The sequence below is a fragment of the Phalacrocorax carbo genome, chromosome 1, assembly GCF_963921805.1.
Source record: "Phalacrocorax carbo chromosome 1, bPhaCar2.1, whole genome shotgun sequence".
Classification (NCBI taxonomy): domain Eukaryota; kingdom Metazoa; phylum Chordata; class Aves; order Suliformes; family Phalacrocoracidae; genus Phalacrocorax; species Phalacrocorax carbo.
Window position 1 is genome coordinate 81,967,224 of NC_087513.1, and position 14,259 is coordinate 81,981,482.

The following is a 14,259-nucleotide window of genomic DNA, read 5'->3' on the forward strand; positions in this document are numbered from 1 at the left end:
CATAATGAATAAGACTAAGAATTAAAACAACAACTTTCAAATAAATATTTTTAAATCTCTGAGAAAGTCTCTTATCTCACATTTTCCAGAGGACAACAGAACAAATGCTGTAAATTGAAGTAAAGGAGATACAACTTAACATCTGAATATATGAGGCAGAAGTGGAGGATTTTTAGTTTTTATAAGATTTACTGCTGGGGGGAAAGGGGATTTTTTCCTATTTTATTTTTTATTTTTGAAAATTAGGTTAGCACTCTGTACTAGAAAAACAAGGAGCTATGGAGACCAAGAATACCATGCCCATATTCAGCATTCAGACTTGAGAACCCTGAAATGTAAAGGTATCTGATTTCCTGAAACCCCTGTGCAGACAATATCTGAACACCCTTAAAACATATTAGTATGGGTCCCTAAAATAACTGCGCAGACTTGAAGAACTTAGCCAAAAGCTTATAGCAGATGGTGGTACAGATGAGAATAGGTGTTAAAGCCCTATCCTGGGAAAACAACCATTGCTTTTATAAATACCTCACAAATAAAATGCAGGGTAGAGGTGAATTTCAAAGTAAATGTTGTGAAAGAGAACATCCTTGCTAAAAACCTAGTGTATCTTGCAAACGGTATGGCAGATTTATTCTGTTTGTGACACAGACCAACCAACATGCCTGGGTGCTGGTTATGGCTTTTATGCAGACTTACTGCATACAGTCCTGATACAGAAAGTAGCATGGTACTTGACATGGATTTTTGTGCCACCATGTTAAAAATGTGTGTTTTGTCAAGGGCACAGAATTTTCTTTACAGGCACTTCAGAATTATTTTTTGTTAATTTAAATCTGATCTGTATCAAACCATGTAACTGTGAGTAGAGATGGCAAATTCCACTTTGACTGTTTCAGCTGTTTTCTTTTAGTGTGGCTAACCTCAGCCTTTAGTGATGCAGTCTTCCCTAGTTCACTAATACAGTGTAGAGATTCAATTGGTTGCTGTGTTGCATTGTTCTTCTGTCGGTAAGGTGCCTATAAGTGTTTTAATATTTCAGTGCATGGTGATGTGCCTTGAAAAGACACACAGCTTCTGTTCTCTGTACCTTCAAGCCACATATGTTGCAAATACCTTGTAATAGCTATGATGTGCTGCTTAATATCACTATTGTACAATCCCCTTTTATGAGCAGTAATACCCTAAGAACTTGTGCACTTGTCCTTCATAGTAAAGAAATGTGTGATCAACGCAATGCCTTCACCATGTGCCCCCTGTGCGACAAGTTCTGCGATTACTGGAACCTCAGCTCTGCATGTGCTACTGCTCGAGCTAGCCACTTATTTGACAACCCTGCCACAGTCTTATTCTCCATCTTTATGGCTCTCTGGGGTGAGTATTGCTTTTCACATTAAGAGTGTCTTTTAATCTTTAGACTACTGACAGAAATGAAAGCTGCGATGCACAGCAGTAAAATGTAGTAGCCTTACATATAACAAAGTGCTATTAGACTGAATGTGATGCATACGGCTTTATGAAGCTGGTAAGCCTCAGAGGGCCAGTGAGGGGCTGTCTGTGCTGAGACTGGAGAAAGCAATATTAGAAGGCTTTCTTCTGTCAGCAGCAAGCTTGGAGTAAATGGAGAGGAGCTGGTTAGTTCAAGGAAGAAAAATGTGTCCTTTCTCCCTCTACTGCCTTGTTTAATGGGACTTCTAAGTTTTGCCACGTTTTTCCTCATTTTCTGTTGACATGGCCAGTCCCTTTAACACCTTCTGCTTTTGGGGCAGGAATGTATTTGGGGATTGGTATAGTGCAGGCATCTGAAAGGGTTTAATTTAAGCACAGAGTGCACTTCCATGTGGGACAACTTAGTCACATAATTTTATCAAAACTTTATGGGATTCCAGGAACAATGGGACTGTTATTGTTTTAATTACAATGTGTCCTAAAGTATTCCATTTAAACAAGCTTGGTTTTCTTTAATAGCAAATATACCCTGTCTCACTGAGGATATCAAAATACTTCATAAACCCTAATGAATGCATTGTAGTATTGTTCTTATTGTTTCTGGCCTCACCTCTGCCCTGACAAGCATGTGCACTATGCTTGCATGTATTACTGCTGGTGTTATGCCTCACTCACTTTAGATCTTGCTTATTGTGAAAAGTTAAAGGTGTTATTGCTACTGCAAAATGATTTTTTATTTCCCTATTCACTGTTCACAAAATTAAATTTTCATTTTTAATACGAAATTGGGAAATATATTATTGTACTATGGCCACCCCTCAGCAGTGTGTCATACTTTGCAACCATATTAAAATTTTACAGCTTGTTTTAGAAATGACTATTGGTAGCTTGGTGTTGGGTATGGATAGCATAGGTTTTTTAAGGAAGTTGCAGACAGAACAAATCATGGAAGTAAGAAACTTTTGTTTACCAGTTCCTGGAAACCCTTCGGCAGAAGTTAGAGAATATGTAAGCACTACGACTGAGAGAAATGGCAAAAGATTATGAATATATACACTCTCACAATTAGTTATTTTCCTACTTCAGATTGCTGCCAATTACAGAGTAGAATGGCAGATGAGTTGTCACAGTTTACCTGCTGCCATGAAGCATGCAATACATTGCCTTGTCAAGTTTCAGGGTAGCTGTTTGGACAGCGTGTGTATGAATGACAGTTCATTTTCTCTTTCATAGGCAAACAGTATTTCCCTAACAGAGAATCTGTACTGTAAACATACAACCATGCAAATAATCATTTCCATGCAGCCTCATCCAACAGAAATATATTTTAGTATCAGCAATGCAACGTGCAAAGCAGAATGTTCATATATCCCTGCACTAAGATAAATTAGTAGAATCTGTAAAGGAACAAAAAGTTCCCTATGCATTGCTTTTTAAAAAAGGCATGTAAGAATAACAAAATTATTTCTGAGCTTTAGCCCCTCTCCAAAAAATATTACCCACAGAATGGAAAAGTCGGTTCTTGGGACCACGATAACTGAGCTTATCAGGGCAAGAAATTACATCCATCATATACAAAGAACAGCAAAGTAAAATAAAGTACCCTTTACTAACTCTGCCCAGCTTCCCTGTTAAGTCTTAGATTACACCAATTTTGCTGCCTTACTACTAGGAGACCATACTGGTTATATCTAGAGCTCATTCTGCTCAATGACACATATCCTTCACATACCTAATCAGCTTGCCTCACACTACCTTGAGTAGGTGTTGCCTGAATGGTTTTTTGTAGGATATAGTATAGTGATGGCATGTTTTATGACTTAAAATTGTATACTTAAAAGAGCAAAGTATGGTAATTTGAACTGACCTAATTTCATTATGGTTTTGGGCACAAGTCTTTCATCCTGCTTGCCTTCTCCCATCCAGTAAAAGGCAGATGAATTACTGTGTTAATATCTTGAAAGGAATCGTGTTTTTACTAGCCGATCTTGATGCCTCATAAAGTATCTTTGTGATTCTAGCAATACTGTTTGCAAATGACCATATTGACAAAATACAGAGTAATGCCTGGCTAATTGTGCTTGATGTCACTGGTGTTCTGGGATGCTGAATTTCAGCTGTCAGATGTGCTTATTAGAAGGACAGTTAAATATAATGACACTGTTCTGCTGCTAGTATAAGTCAGTGCAAACTTGCTGATTTCAGAGTAGCTACTGCATCTAGCCAAATAAGTTCTTACAGAGCTAAATGTGGCACTGACTTTTTGAATAATAGGAAAAAATTGAATGAGTAATAGCACCCTATAAAAAAACCTAATGTTTTTGTATTTAGGATATCTAAAACCTCTTGAGTTTTCAAAACATGCTAAATATAGCTTTTGTATTTCCTCTCTGAAGGAAGGAGCAGAGATAGCGATTTAATTGCTTTATGTCTGGATCTACTTTCAGTGTACTGCCTGCCCAGTGTTTAAATGATACTTATTTCTTACATTATAGGAGGATACCTGTGCAGAAAATATTTGCAACTAACTGTTGAAACAGATTCTGTCTTGTAAGAGTCAGGTTATTTTAATAGTAGTCTAACTTTTCCCAGTGTTATCTTACAGCTCACACCAAGTGTAGATGCAGTCAAAGGAAGAGATCTAATTCTCCACAATTGTGTGTCTTGTGGAGCTATCTACAAGATGTTCAAAGAGATGTAAATACTGCTGTGGTCTAACAATGTTTTTACAGTCCCCTTTTCACCAACTGAAGAGGTTAAATGAAGCACAAGAAAATGGAAAGCAGTGCCCACAGTTTTTTATATGTATAGCGGGTTTTTTTAGTTGTTATATACTGGTTTTGTATTGATACAGTCATCTGAACATAAGTGTCCACAAGTCAAGAGTAAGAAGTGCTATTTCTAATAAATCCATAAGTCCATAAATCATGAGCAGCTAGGCAAAGGGCTATCTAGAGGAAACAGTAATTATGAGAGGAAGGTCAGGAGACTGTAAACATGAGACAACAGTACATCTGTTCCTTCAAATTAATGAAAAAGGAAAAGCAGGAGACTGAACTGCTAGACAGTCCTTTAGGACAAAACCACCGTGTCTACGCAGGACAAAAACTTTCAACTGTACCACTGTATTATATTTTAAAGAACATTATTTTCTACACATTACTGAGTGTCTGTCTTAGTTTACATATAAGTATCAATGATTTATTTCACTAGCAGGCTACACCTACATTCGTCACATGTTTCTGAGTGATTAGAAACACTGAAACAGCAAAATCTGCTTGGCCAGTTAGAAAGTTACAGATTAATATTTAGACCTATATTTTGTTTCATTATGTTCTTTGTACTCAGGATTTATTGAATGACTCATGGTAAATCAAGAGAGATTATGTTCTTGGGGTAGATATCAGAAGATGTGGGTTCAGTTCCAGTCTCTGACAAGAACTTGCCAGTGCCTTTGGACAATCCATGTTGTGTCTTCTGTATTTTATTTGTAAAAAGCCAGTAATTATTGTTTCCATGCTTTTCTTGTGTTCTTTCTTTAAAATTAGGTCTGGGGCTGTTTCTTAGTGCTTATTTATAAAGGGCCTAGCATAATAGGATTCAAATAGTGCATTGGATTTATAATTTTAATATTTTTTTTTTTAGCTACTATGTTCCTTGAACAATGGAAGCGTTTGCAGATGAGGTTGAGTTACTTTTGGGATCTAACTGGACTGGAGGAAGAAGAAGTAAGTTTCCTCTCTCTGTGCTAATTTACTGCATAAATTATTCTGTATTTGAAGATATGCATTGTTCTCCAGCCCAGTGTTGCTCATAGCTCTCTTTTTCTAAATGAATATAACCAATACAGTTTTGAGTACCAATGTCTCATTAAATCATCACCTATATCTTACTGGTCAGTGCTCTAATTTTAATAATTAATGTTGAAAAGGATTATAAGGTAATAGCAGATCATTCTTTGTTGAGAATGCCCATACACTGTTGTACAGAGTATAATAATAGAATGATACAGAGTAAGTACTTCCTCATATAGATGCTACATCATTATGTGTAGCAAAAATTCTCTGTGATGATGATTGTAACATGTCAGGGTAGCAAAAATAATATTTGTATCCAGGTCTGTGCTGTATCTATCATGCCATAAGTGCAACATCCTGAGCTCTCACCCACAGAGCTGTTGCAAACCACAATTGGAGTTGGTTTCTTGAGAACAATTTTTAAGTGCTTTGCAGTCAGCCCATGGGGCTTTTAACTGTACCTGAGTTGACCAAAAGGTGAGACATACTTGTTTATTAGTGTTAACAGTGTCCCTAAATTTGATTTTTAGTTCTGTTCTTAGGCATTGTTTCACATGTCATGGCCTACGGTCTGTTTAAATTACTGACTCTCACCAGAGGATTAATTTCTAACTCTGACTAAAGAGAGAGCAGTTACTAGGTCTAAACATCAAACTAAGAACAGGTAGCCTTTGGTGCTTCTATTACATATACCCTAGCAATATATGCTGGCATGGCCCTTGAACAGGGTCATATTCAGTAATTCAGAATTACAGCAGTTAGATTTTTTTTTATCATTAATGGTGACATGAGTACCTGTATGGAACAATTCAGTGTGCCTTGCTCTTTTCATTGACTTAATAAAATGTGGTCAGGTTCCTAGAAGGTAAGTTGTAGGCCTGCCTTGGTTTGATGGGAGGATTCAAATCCATTTCTTCATGTTTCAGCACAGTTCCTTAAACAACAGACCACATACAAACCTCCAGCCCTGCTACATGATCTCAGCTCAAACAGGATGTAGATTGCAAATAACCCAGAAGAAAAGTAAGCTGACATCATGAACTTAATGAAGTAGCATGGTGATAATGTTATTCCACTTCTGTCTATTCCTCAGATAAGAATCATTAGATAAAATGAAAAAATAACCCTGAGAACAAACAGCAGACTCCAGTATTGCTCTTCCATCACTATCACAAAATGCAGCCTCTAACAATGTCTTTAGCATAAGGAAGATCGCCTAAGTATTCCTTCACTGATGACTTGACTACAATCTCCCTTATTTTGCCTCTGGTTTCTCAGCTTTTTCGCTACTCTCTACCCAGTTATAAAATGGATGATGCTCACAGTATAACCCAGTACTCGCATTTTGTAAGCTATGATGCAGACCAAGTGCATCAGGACATTAGAAATTACTGCTTGTGCTATGTGGAATGTCAAACTGCTACCCGGGAGAACAGCAATTTTGTACTAATTACAGTACAAGCTGAGAGGCTGGAGTGCAAACTCTTGGCTCTGCAGCATACTTGATGAACCCACCAGATTTTAATGAATATCAAGTTCATCATTTGCAGTACAAAATCCTAAGGTTTAGCTCAATATTTGCAAACTGCTCTGAAGGAATCTGTAGATTTTTGAGCTCCTGTGATGAAGAGCTCTGAAGTGGTAACAGTTTGTGGACAGGAACTGTGGGATCAGCAAATCCTTTGTTTATGACAAGTGAAGGAGTGCCAGACACATCTCAGCACAAGCTGAAGAATTAAGAACGTAGAATCATAAAAATAAGGCTGGAATGGACCTTGAGGGGCCATCCCTTGTGCATGGTAGGATCAACTCTACTTAAATCATTATGAAAAGATGTTTGTCTAATTTGTTCTTAAATAAATCCAGCAGTGGAGAGTTCACTTCCTCCCTAGGCAATTTATTCTAATACTTATCTATCTCTACTGCTAATAAGCTTTTCCTAGTGTCTAACTTAAATCTCCTTAGTAAAGGTTTTTTTCTTGTTCTTTCTTTCAAAGAAACTAGCCTCTGCTCTTTCATTCTTTGTTCTTGAATAATTTTCTAGATGCCTGTTTATTCTTGTTCCCTTCTGGACATTTTCTAGTTGATTCAGCTCTTTCTTGAAGAATAATGCTCAAAATGGACATGTCTCTTGACCTGACATCTTAAGCAAAAAGCCATGCACTGTATCATCTTCTGTCAGCTTTTGGTACTTCAGCAAAAATGTGAAAGTTAGATCAGGTGAAGTGATGGTTGGAGGCCATCTTCGGCATAATGATCATGAAATGATAGGTTTTGATTCTTGGAGCAGTAAGAAGGGGAGTCAGCAGAACTGCTACCTTGGACTTCTGAGGGAAGACTTTGGCATGTTTAGGAGACTGGTTCACAGAGTCCCTTGGGAGGCAGTCCTGAAGGTCAAAGGAGTCCAGGAGTGCTGGACATTCTTGAAGAAGGAAATCTTAAAGATGCAGGAGCTGGCTGTCCCTATGTGCTGAAAGATGAGCTGGCAGGGAAGAAGACTGGCTTGGCTGAACAGAGAGCTTTGGCTGGAACTCAGGAAAAAAAAGAGGGTTTATGACCTTCGGAAGAAGGGGCAGGCAACTCAGGAGGACTGCAAAGATGTTGTCAGGTTATGCAGGGAGAAAATTAGAAGGGCCAAAGCCCAACTAGAACTTAATCTGGCTGCTGCCATAAAAGACAATTAAAAATGTTTCTATAAATGCATTAGCAACAAAAGAAGGGCTAAGGAGACTTTCAATCTTTATTGGATGCAGAGGAAAACATGGTGACAAAGAATGAGGAAAAGGCTGAGGTACTTAATACCTTCTTTGCCTCAGTCTTTAATAGTAAGACCAGTTGTTCTCTGGGTACCCAGCCCCCTAAACCAGAAGACAGGGATGGGGAGCAGAATGAAGCCCCCACAATCCAAGGGGAAATGGTTAGTGGCCTGGTATACCACCTAGACACACACAAGTCTATGGGGCCAGATGGGATCCACCCAAAGGTACTGAAGGAGCTGCCAGGAGTGCTCACTAAGCCACCTTCAATCCTTTTACAGCAGTCCTGGTTAACTGGGGAGGTCCCAGATGCCTAGAGGCTTGCCAATGTGACGTCTATCTACAAGAAAGGCTGGAAGGAGGATCTGGAGAACTACAGGACTGTCAGCCTCACCTTGGTGCTGGGGGAGGTTACGGAGTAGATCATCTTGAATGTCATCACGTGGCATATACAGGACAGCCAGGCAGCCAGCATGGGTTTATGAAAGGCTGCTTGACTCACCCGATCTCCTTCTATGACTAGGCATCCCGCTTAGTGGATAAGGGAAGGGCTGTGGATGTTGTCTAGGTAGACTGCAGTAAAGGCTTTGACAGTGTTTCCCAGACATTCTCCTGGAGAAACTGGCTGCTCATGGCTTGGACAAGCATACTCTTTGCTGGGTAAAAAACAGTCTGGATGCCATGCCCAAAGAGTTGTGGTAAATGGAGTTAAATCTACTTGATGACCAGTCACAAGTGGTGTTCCGCAGGGCTCTTTATTGGGGCTAGTTCTGTTTAATGTCTTTATCAATGATCTGGATGAGAGTGCACCTTCTATAGGTTTGCAGATGACACCAAGTTGAGTGGGATTATTGATCTGCTTGAGGGTAGGAAGGTTCTACAGAGGGATCTGGTCAGGCTGGATTGATGGGCTGAGGCCAGCTGCATGAGGTTCAACAAGGCCAAGTGCCAGGTCCTGTACCTGGGTCACAACAACCCCATGCAACGCTACAGGCTTGGGGAAGAGTGGCTGGAAAGCTGCCTCGTGGAAAAGGACCTGGGGGTGTTGGTTGACAGCCAGCTGAACGTGAGCCAGCAGTGTGCCCAGGTGGCCAAGAAGGCCAACAGCATCCTGGCTTGTATCAGAATTAGTGTGGCCAGCAGGAGTAGTGAAGTGATTGTGCCCCTGTACTTGGCACTGGTGAGGCTGCACCTGGAATACTGTGTTCAGTTCTGGGCCCCTCACTGCAAGAGGGACATTGCGGTGCTGGAGCGCATCCAAAGAAGAGCAACAGAGCTGGTGAAGGGTCTAGAGAAAAGTCTTATGAGGAGCAGCTGAGGGAACTGGAGTTGTTTAGCCTGCAGAAAAGAAGGCCAAGGGGAGACCTTATCGCTCTCTACAAGTACCTGAAAGGAGGTCATAGTGAGATGGGTGTTGGTCTCTTCTCCCAAGTAACAAGAGATAGGACAAGAAGAAATGGCCTTAAGTTGCACAGGTGGGGTTTAGATTGGCTATTAGGTAAAGTTTATTTACTGAAAGGGTTGTGAAGCATTGGAACAGACTGGTTCCAACAGTGGTTCAGTCACCATCCCTGGAGGTATTTAAAAGATGTATAGTCATGGTGCTTAGGGACATGGTTTAGTGGTGGACTTGGCAGTGTAAACAGTTGTACTCAATGATCTTAAAGGTCTTTTCCAACCTACATGGTTCTATGATTCTATGATTCTAAGTTTTGTTCACATTTTATTCATTAGATTCTTAAGGATAAGGATAAACTAGTCTGTAAGACAGATACTGGCACCATATTTCAGTGGTGGTGAAGTCTTTACAAGTGTTGGAAAATGGAAAATAGTGTCTGATCAGGTTAGGCAAGAAAAAACTGGCAGCAGAATGCACAGGATCATTTAACATAGCAAGAAGGAAAGGCACAAGGAAGAAGTTCAAAAGGTTTAACAGTTTTAAGACTAGATGGAGTTATTTATTATTATCAATTTCTTTAAAAAGGGAAGTTACAGAACCAAAACAGGGAGGGAAACAACCATAAAAGTTGAAGAGCTGAGAAGTACATTGTGAGAATTATATTGAAATAAATGCCCTCAGTGTAATTTTTCTGGACTCTTGACTATAAAATTTTCAGTAAAATTACTTTCTTTAAACACACTGTGCCAAATCTTTTGCTTCAAAAGAGTCACACGAGAGATTAATTTAGTCCATTTATTTGTAAATATCTTGGCAACAGCAGTCTGAGAAAGCAGACTCCCTAAGGCTTGCATGCACATTTGCAGATGGCAGCTGTAGAGACTTAGAGGATTTGCATTTGTACATCTGAAATCCACAAAAATAACAGATAGCATTGGGTACTAGACTGTAAAATGGATAATTGTGTTGAAAAGCAATAGTGTAACTGATAACTAAGTGGGAGAGAGAAAGAAAAGAAACAAACGTGGACCAGAACCATGAAAACAAACAAAGCCTTGGAAATACCATGAATGAAAACTCAGTGTGTCATGCCACAGATTCGTGTTTGTGTAACCCAATCAAACAGGTTGTGCATTTGGGTTTTTTTCAGTTTGTGTAACAAGGGATATAGCCATCAATAAAGCAGGGGTAGAGGTAGGAGAATCCATACCCTCTTCTACTTGTGAAGGAGCTGGTGAAGAAATACTGAGGGACTCTAATGATATGGGGAGTAGAAACTATTGGCCTCCCATGAATTTTCAGAAATTGTATTTCTAGGACCCAGGATGTTCCTGCTTTGTGTTTGATGGGTGGAAAAGATTTTACCTCATTTTACCAATAGTCTGTGTAAACTGAAATAGAAATGCAATTATAAAAGATTAAATCTTAGAATTTGGAGCAGAACTCAGAAGGCTAAATGGACAGAAAGTCCCCACTAACTGAAATGCCAATGAGTGGAGGTGTTTTTATTGTTCAAATAGTCATGCTGTTATACTGTTTCCATATGACAGGCAGGAACTAAGGTGACAGTCTTCATTAAAAACATGTCTGGTCAGTTGCAATTTTAAGTTAAAATCCTGTGGTCTGCAAAATGTTTGCAAATTATTTTTGCAAACTCTAATTCCCAAAGTCTCGTTCCTCCTTTTTCTATTTGATGACTTTAAAAGAAATTTATGTAACCCTTAAGGGAATATACCCTGTGGATTATCACTGAGTTCAGATAAAGTAATAAGGAAGATAGATTGGGTCAGACAGAATTAAATAGCAAGCAGGCTTGATGACATTAAATATGTTTACAGATAGAATCGACTATTTCAGTTGGAAGGGACTTAGCTGCTCCTCATAGGACATGCCTCCAAGCCCCTTCACCAGCTTTGTTGCCCTCCTCTGGACACGTTCAAGGACCTTCACATCCTTCTTAAATGGTTGGGCCCACAACTGCACAGAGTACTCAAGGTGAGGCCTCACCAACACTGAATACAACTTATACCATTCTCTTCCAACTTGATCATGGTTTAACTTGATCTTCTCTGCTACATTTTTTTTTTTTTTTTTTTTGTGATCTGATTAATTTGAGGTTTTCAGCTTGTCTTCAGCCTTGAAAATTATAGGAGCAAACTCCTTTTTCTGAAGTTCTAATAGTGTCTACTAAAACAGCAGTATAAGACATTTTTATTTGCTTAAAAAATGTAGGAGTGAAAAGCAGACTCTAATAAAATATGTATGTATTCACAGCTTAGTCCTCTTGGGAAAAAATAATCAAGAATGGTAAAGGGAGACTATGTAGCTACAGTATTTTGTTTTGTCTCAGATCTCTCCTTTCATCCTCTCTACTTCTCAGGTTTCTTGTGCCAATAAGATCTTAATTTTTCGTTATTTTCCCCAGATGCATTATCTCACATTATTCCCATGCCTATTCTGATTTTCCTGTTACCCCCTTGTTTTGGTCTCTTTATGTGTTTGGGTTTTTTTTAACTACCTTTTTTTGGGTTTCATCACTCCTTCCAGTGAATCTCCTGTCACCTTCATGAAATTCCTGTTAACACTAATTATTTAATGATCCTAGGATAGCCCTGATCTTCTGGACAAGTCCTTTCAACATTAGATTTAATGGTCTGTTTAGGAGTATGAGACATTTATTAGGATAGTTGGGGAAGGAATGTTGAAAAACGGTTGTCATCCCTCAGGCCTTAGGGGAAACTATTTAGTACCAGCTGTTGCACCATTAAAAAAATTACATATGAAGGCACACTTTAAACATGTTTTAATTTGTAAACCAAAGCAGGTGATAATTCCTTTGCTTGCCAATAAATTGGTAAAGATACATGGCTGCCTTTTTTTCTTTCCAAGACTGTTGACATGGCTTTCAAGACAACCAGAGATGTGCCACAATATGCTGAGGCTCTAGTTAATGTTTTCCTTTATTTCTCTTCTACCAGACATATCAACATGCTTTCATTTCCTTTCTTTTATTCCTTTTCCATTATAATGACCTCCTGTGTCCTTTCCAGGACTCAATTGTCTACAAGACTTAAAGCTGTTTGATTCCTTATAGTTAGTCTTGATTCCTCACGATGTTGTGATGGGCTGGGTGACCTGGGGTGGCGTGAGTTCTTTCCTCCTGCAGTCCCCCTGAGTTCAGAGAGGAGGCTCACGTCTTCACGTTCCCTGGTGGGCAGTTGCTTGGAGTGTGAAACTATGGGGAGGACCTGTAAGGACTCTTCCAGCACAGCTCCTTACTGTGGTTGTTGTTGCCCAGGGCATGGATGATGGAAAAGAGGAGCTACTGGTAGAGGAAAGGAACAACAGGGAGGAAAGTCCTGCTTTCCAATAACTGTCTGTCCTGACCTACTGCATCCTGTATCCAGCACTGCCCCTCTAGGAACAGGGACCATCTCTAGGCCTTTCCTTCTTCCCTTCCTACTTTCCCACTGATCCAGGAGATCCAGCAGGGTTTGCCAGCAATGTGCTTCCTGCAGAACAGGCAAGATATGAAGTGAGGGTAGGGGATCTTGTATTGCAAGAGCGTGTCTTCTGAGGGAGACAGGTGTGAGGAGGTGGAGAAGGACCATCTCTTCTTCCAGAGTCTCACAAATTCTATCTGCCTTTTTCAGGTCCCCCAAAGTCACAGTATTCCCTCTCCCAGCTCTCTCATGCAAAGGTTTCTTAGACAACATTGGTTTTTCTCAACCCCATTTTCCTCTTCTTTGTCCTCCTCTGTTGCACCTTACAAAATCAGTTTTCCTGTGCACTAAAGATGTCTTGGGCTGATTCAGTATTAGGTAAATTAGACGCACTGACAGCCTCCAGGATTAACCTGCTATTGGTGTTAACAAGGAGATCAGAATCCAGTCATTCAGGCAGTTGCTCCAGGAAACTCAGCACCTCATCACTATTTATTTTCTTGAGTGGGGAAAGAACCTTCTTTTTAGGGAAATGAGCTTTTTCTTTTAAATTTAAAATATGTTTTAGATGTACTCATGTGTATTAATGGAGGCTGCCATTTTTCTAACCCCAACTGCATATGTAAATAATGTAGAAATGTGTTAAGAAACTCTTATTTTAATGAACTAGAATAAAGGGGCTTAAATATAATTCATTATTCTGTAAAGTCTTTTATTGCTAGGTCATTGTTATTTATTCTGTGATTTTTCCCATGAAGTGTCATTGACACAGGAAGATTAACCAAGACTAAAATAAGATGGAACAAGAAGTAGCTCTCCTCTCAATCTGCATGAAGTACTAATTCCAGTGGAAGTTATTTCTAGAAGTACTTTTGAATTTGGAAAGGCTTTTAAAATTTAAAATAATACTTTGTGATATTGTTTAATGATAGCAAAAATTGCCAATTGTTTAAAATGAATGCACAGTTTCAGAACTCATCCTATTTCAGCAGTCGGAATTGTTTCCTATTCTTTAGTTTTGCTTTAGCCTTTTTTATTTTGTTAATTTTCTTCATTTTCACATGCACATTGACATGAGTAGAGAAAAGTTGTTGCAAACTCATGCCTATAAAAACTGTCCCACATTACACCTATATCAAATATGTGATTATGTGGTGTGAAGCAACGTTTTATTGATTCAGGTTTCAAATGGCCTTGCTTTATTCATTACTTTCCAAGTAATGGAAGTAACAGAAGTAATACGTGTGTGTTTTTTCCTAGTTTCATCCACACCCCTCTGGATCAGAGCTATAGAAATAATTCTAACCCTTGGAAAACATAAACACTTTTTTGATTCTGGATCTTGACTTCAAGTCAGTAAAACACACTGCCTCTTTTTAGATCCCATCTACCTTCTTCCGTCCTACTCTGCTATT

At 39.1% G+C, this 14,259-nt stretch overlaps 1 protein-coding gene across 1 annotated transcript in view; it reads left to right on the forward strand.

Annotated features, from left to right (window-relative positions):
• Positions 1 to 14,259, forward strand: part of ANO2 (anoctamin 2) — a 201,398-nt gene that overhangs the window by 85,369 nt on the left and 101,770 nt on the right. The window contains exons 12-13 of the mRNA XM_064437499.1: positions 1,214 to 1,374; positions 5,095 to 5,177. Coding sequence (XP_064293569.1) covers positions 1,214 to 1,374; positions 5,095 to 5,177 — 244 coding nt within the window. The remainder of the gene's footprint in view (positions 1 to 1,213; positions 1,375 to 5,094; positions 5,178 to 14,259) is intronic.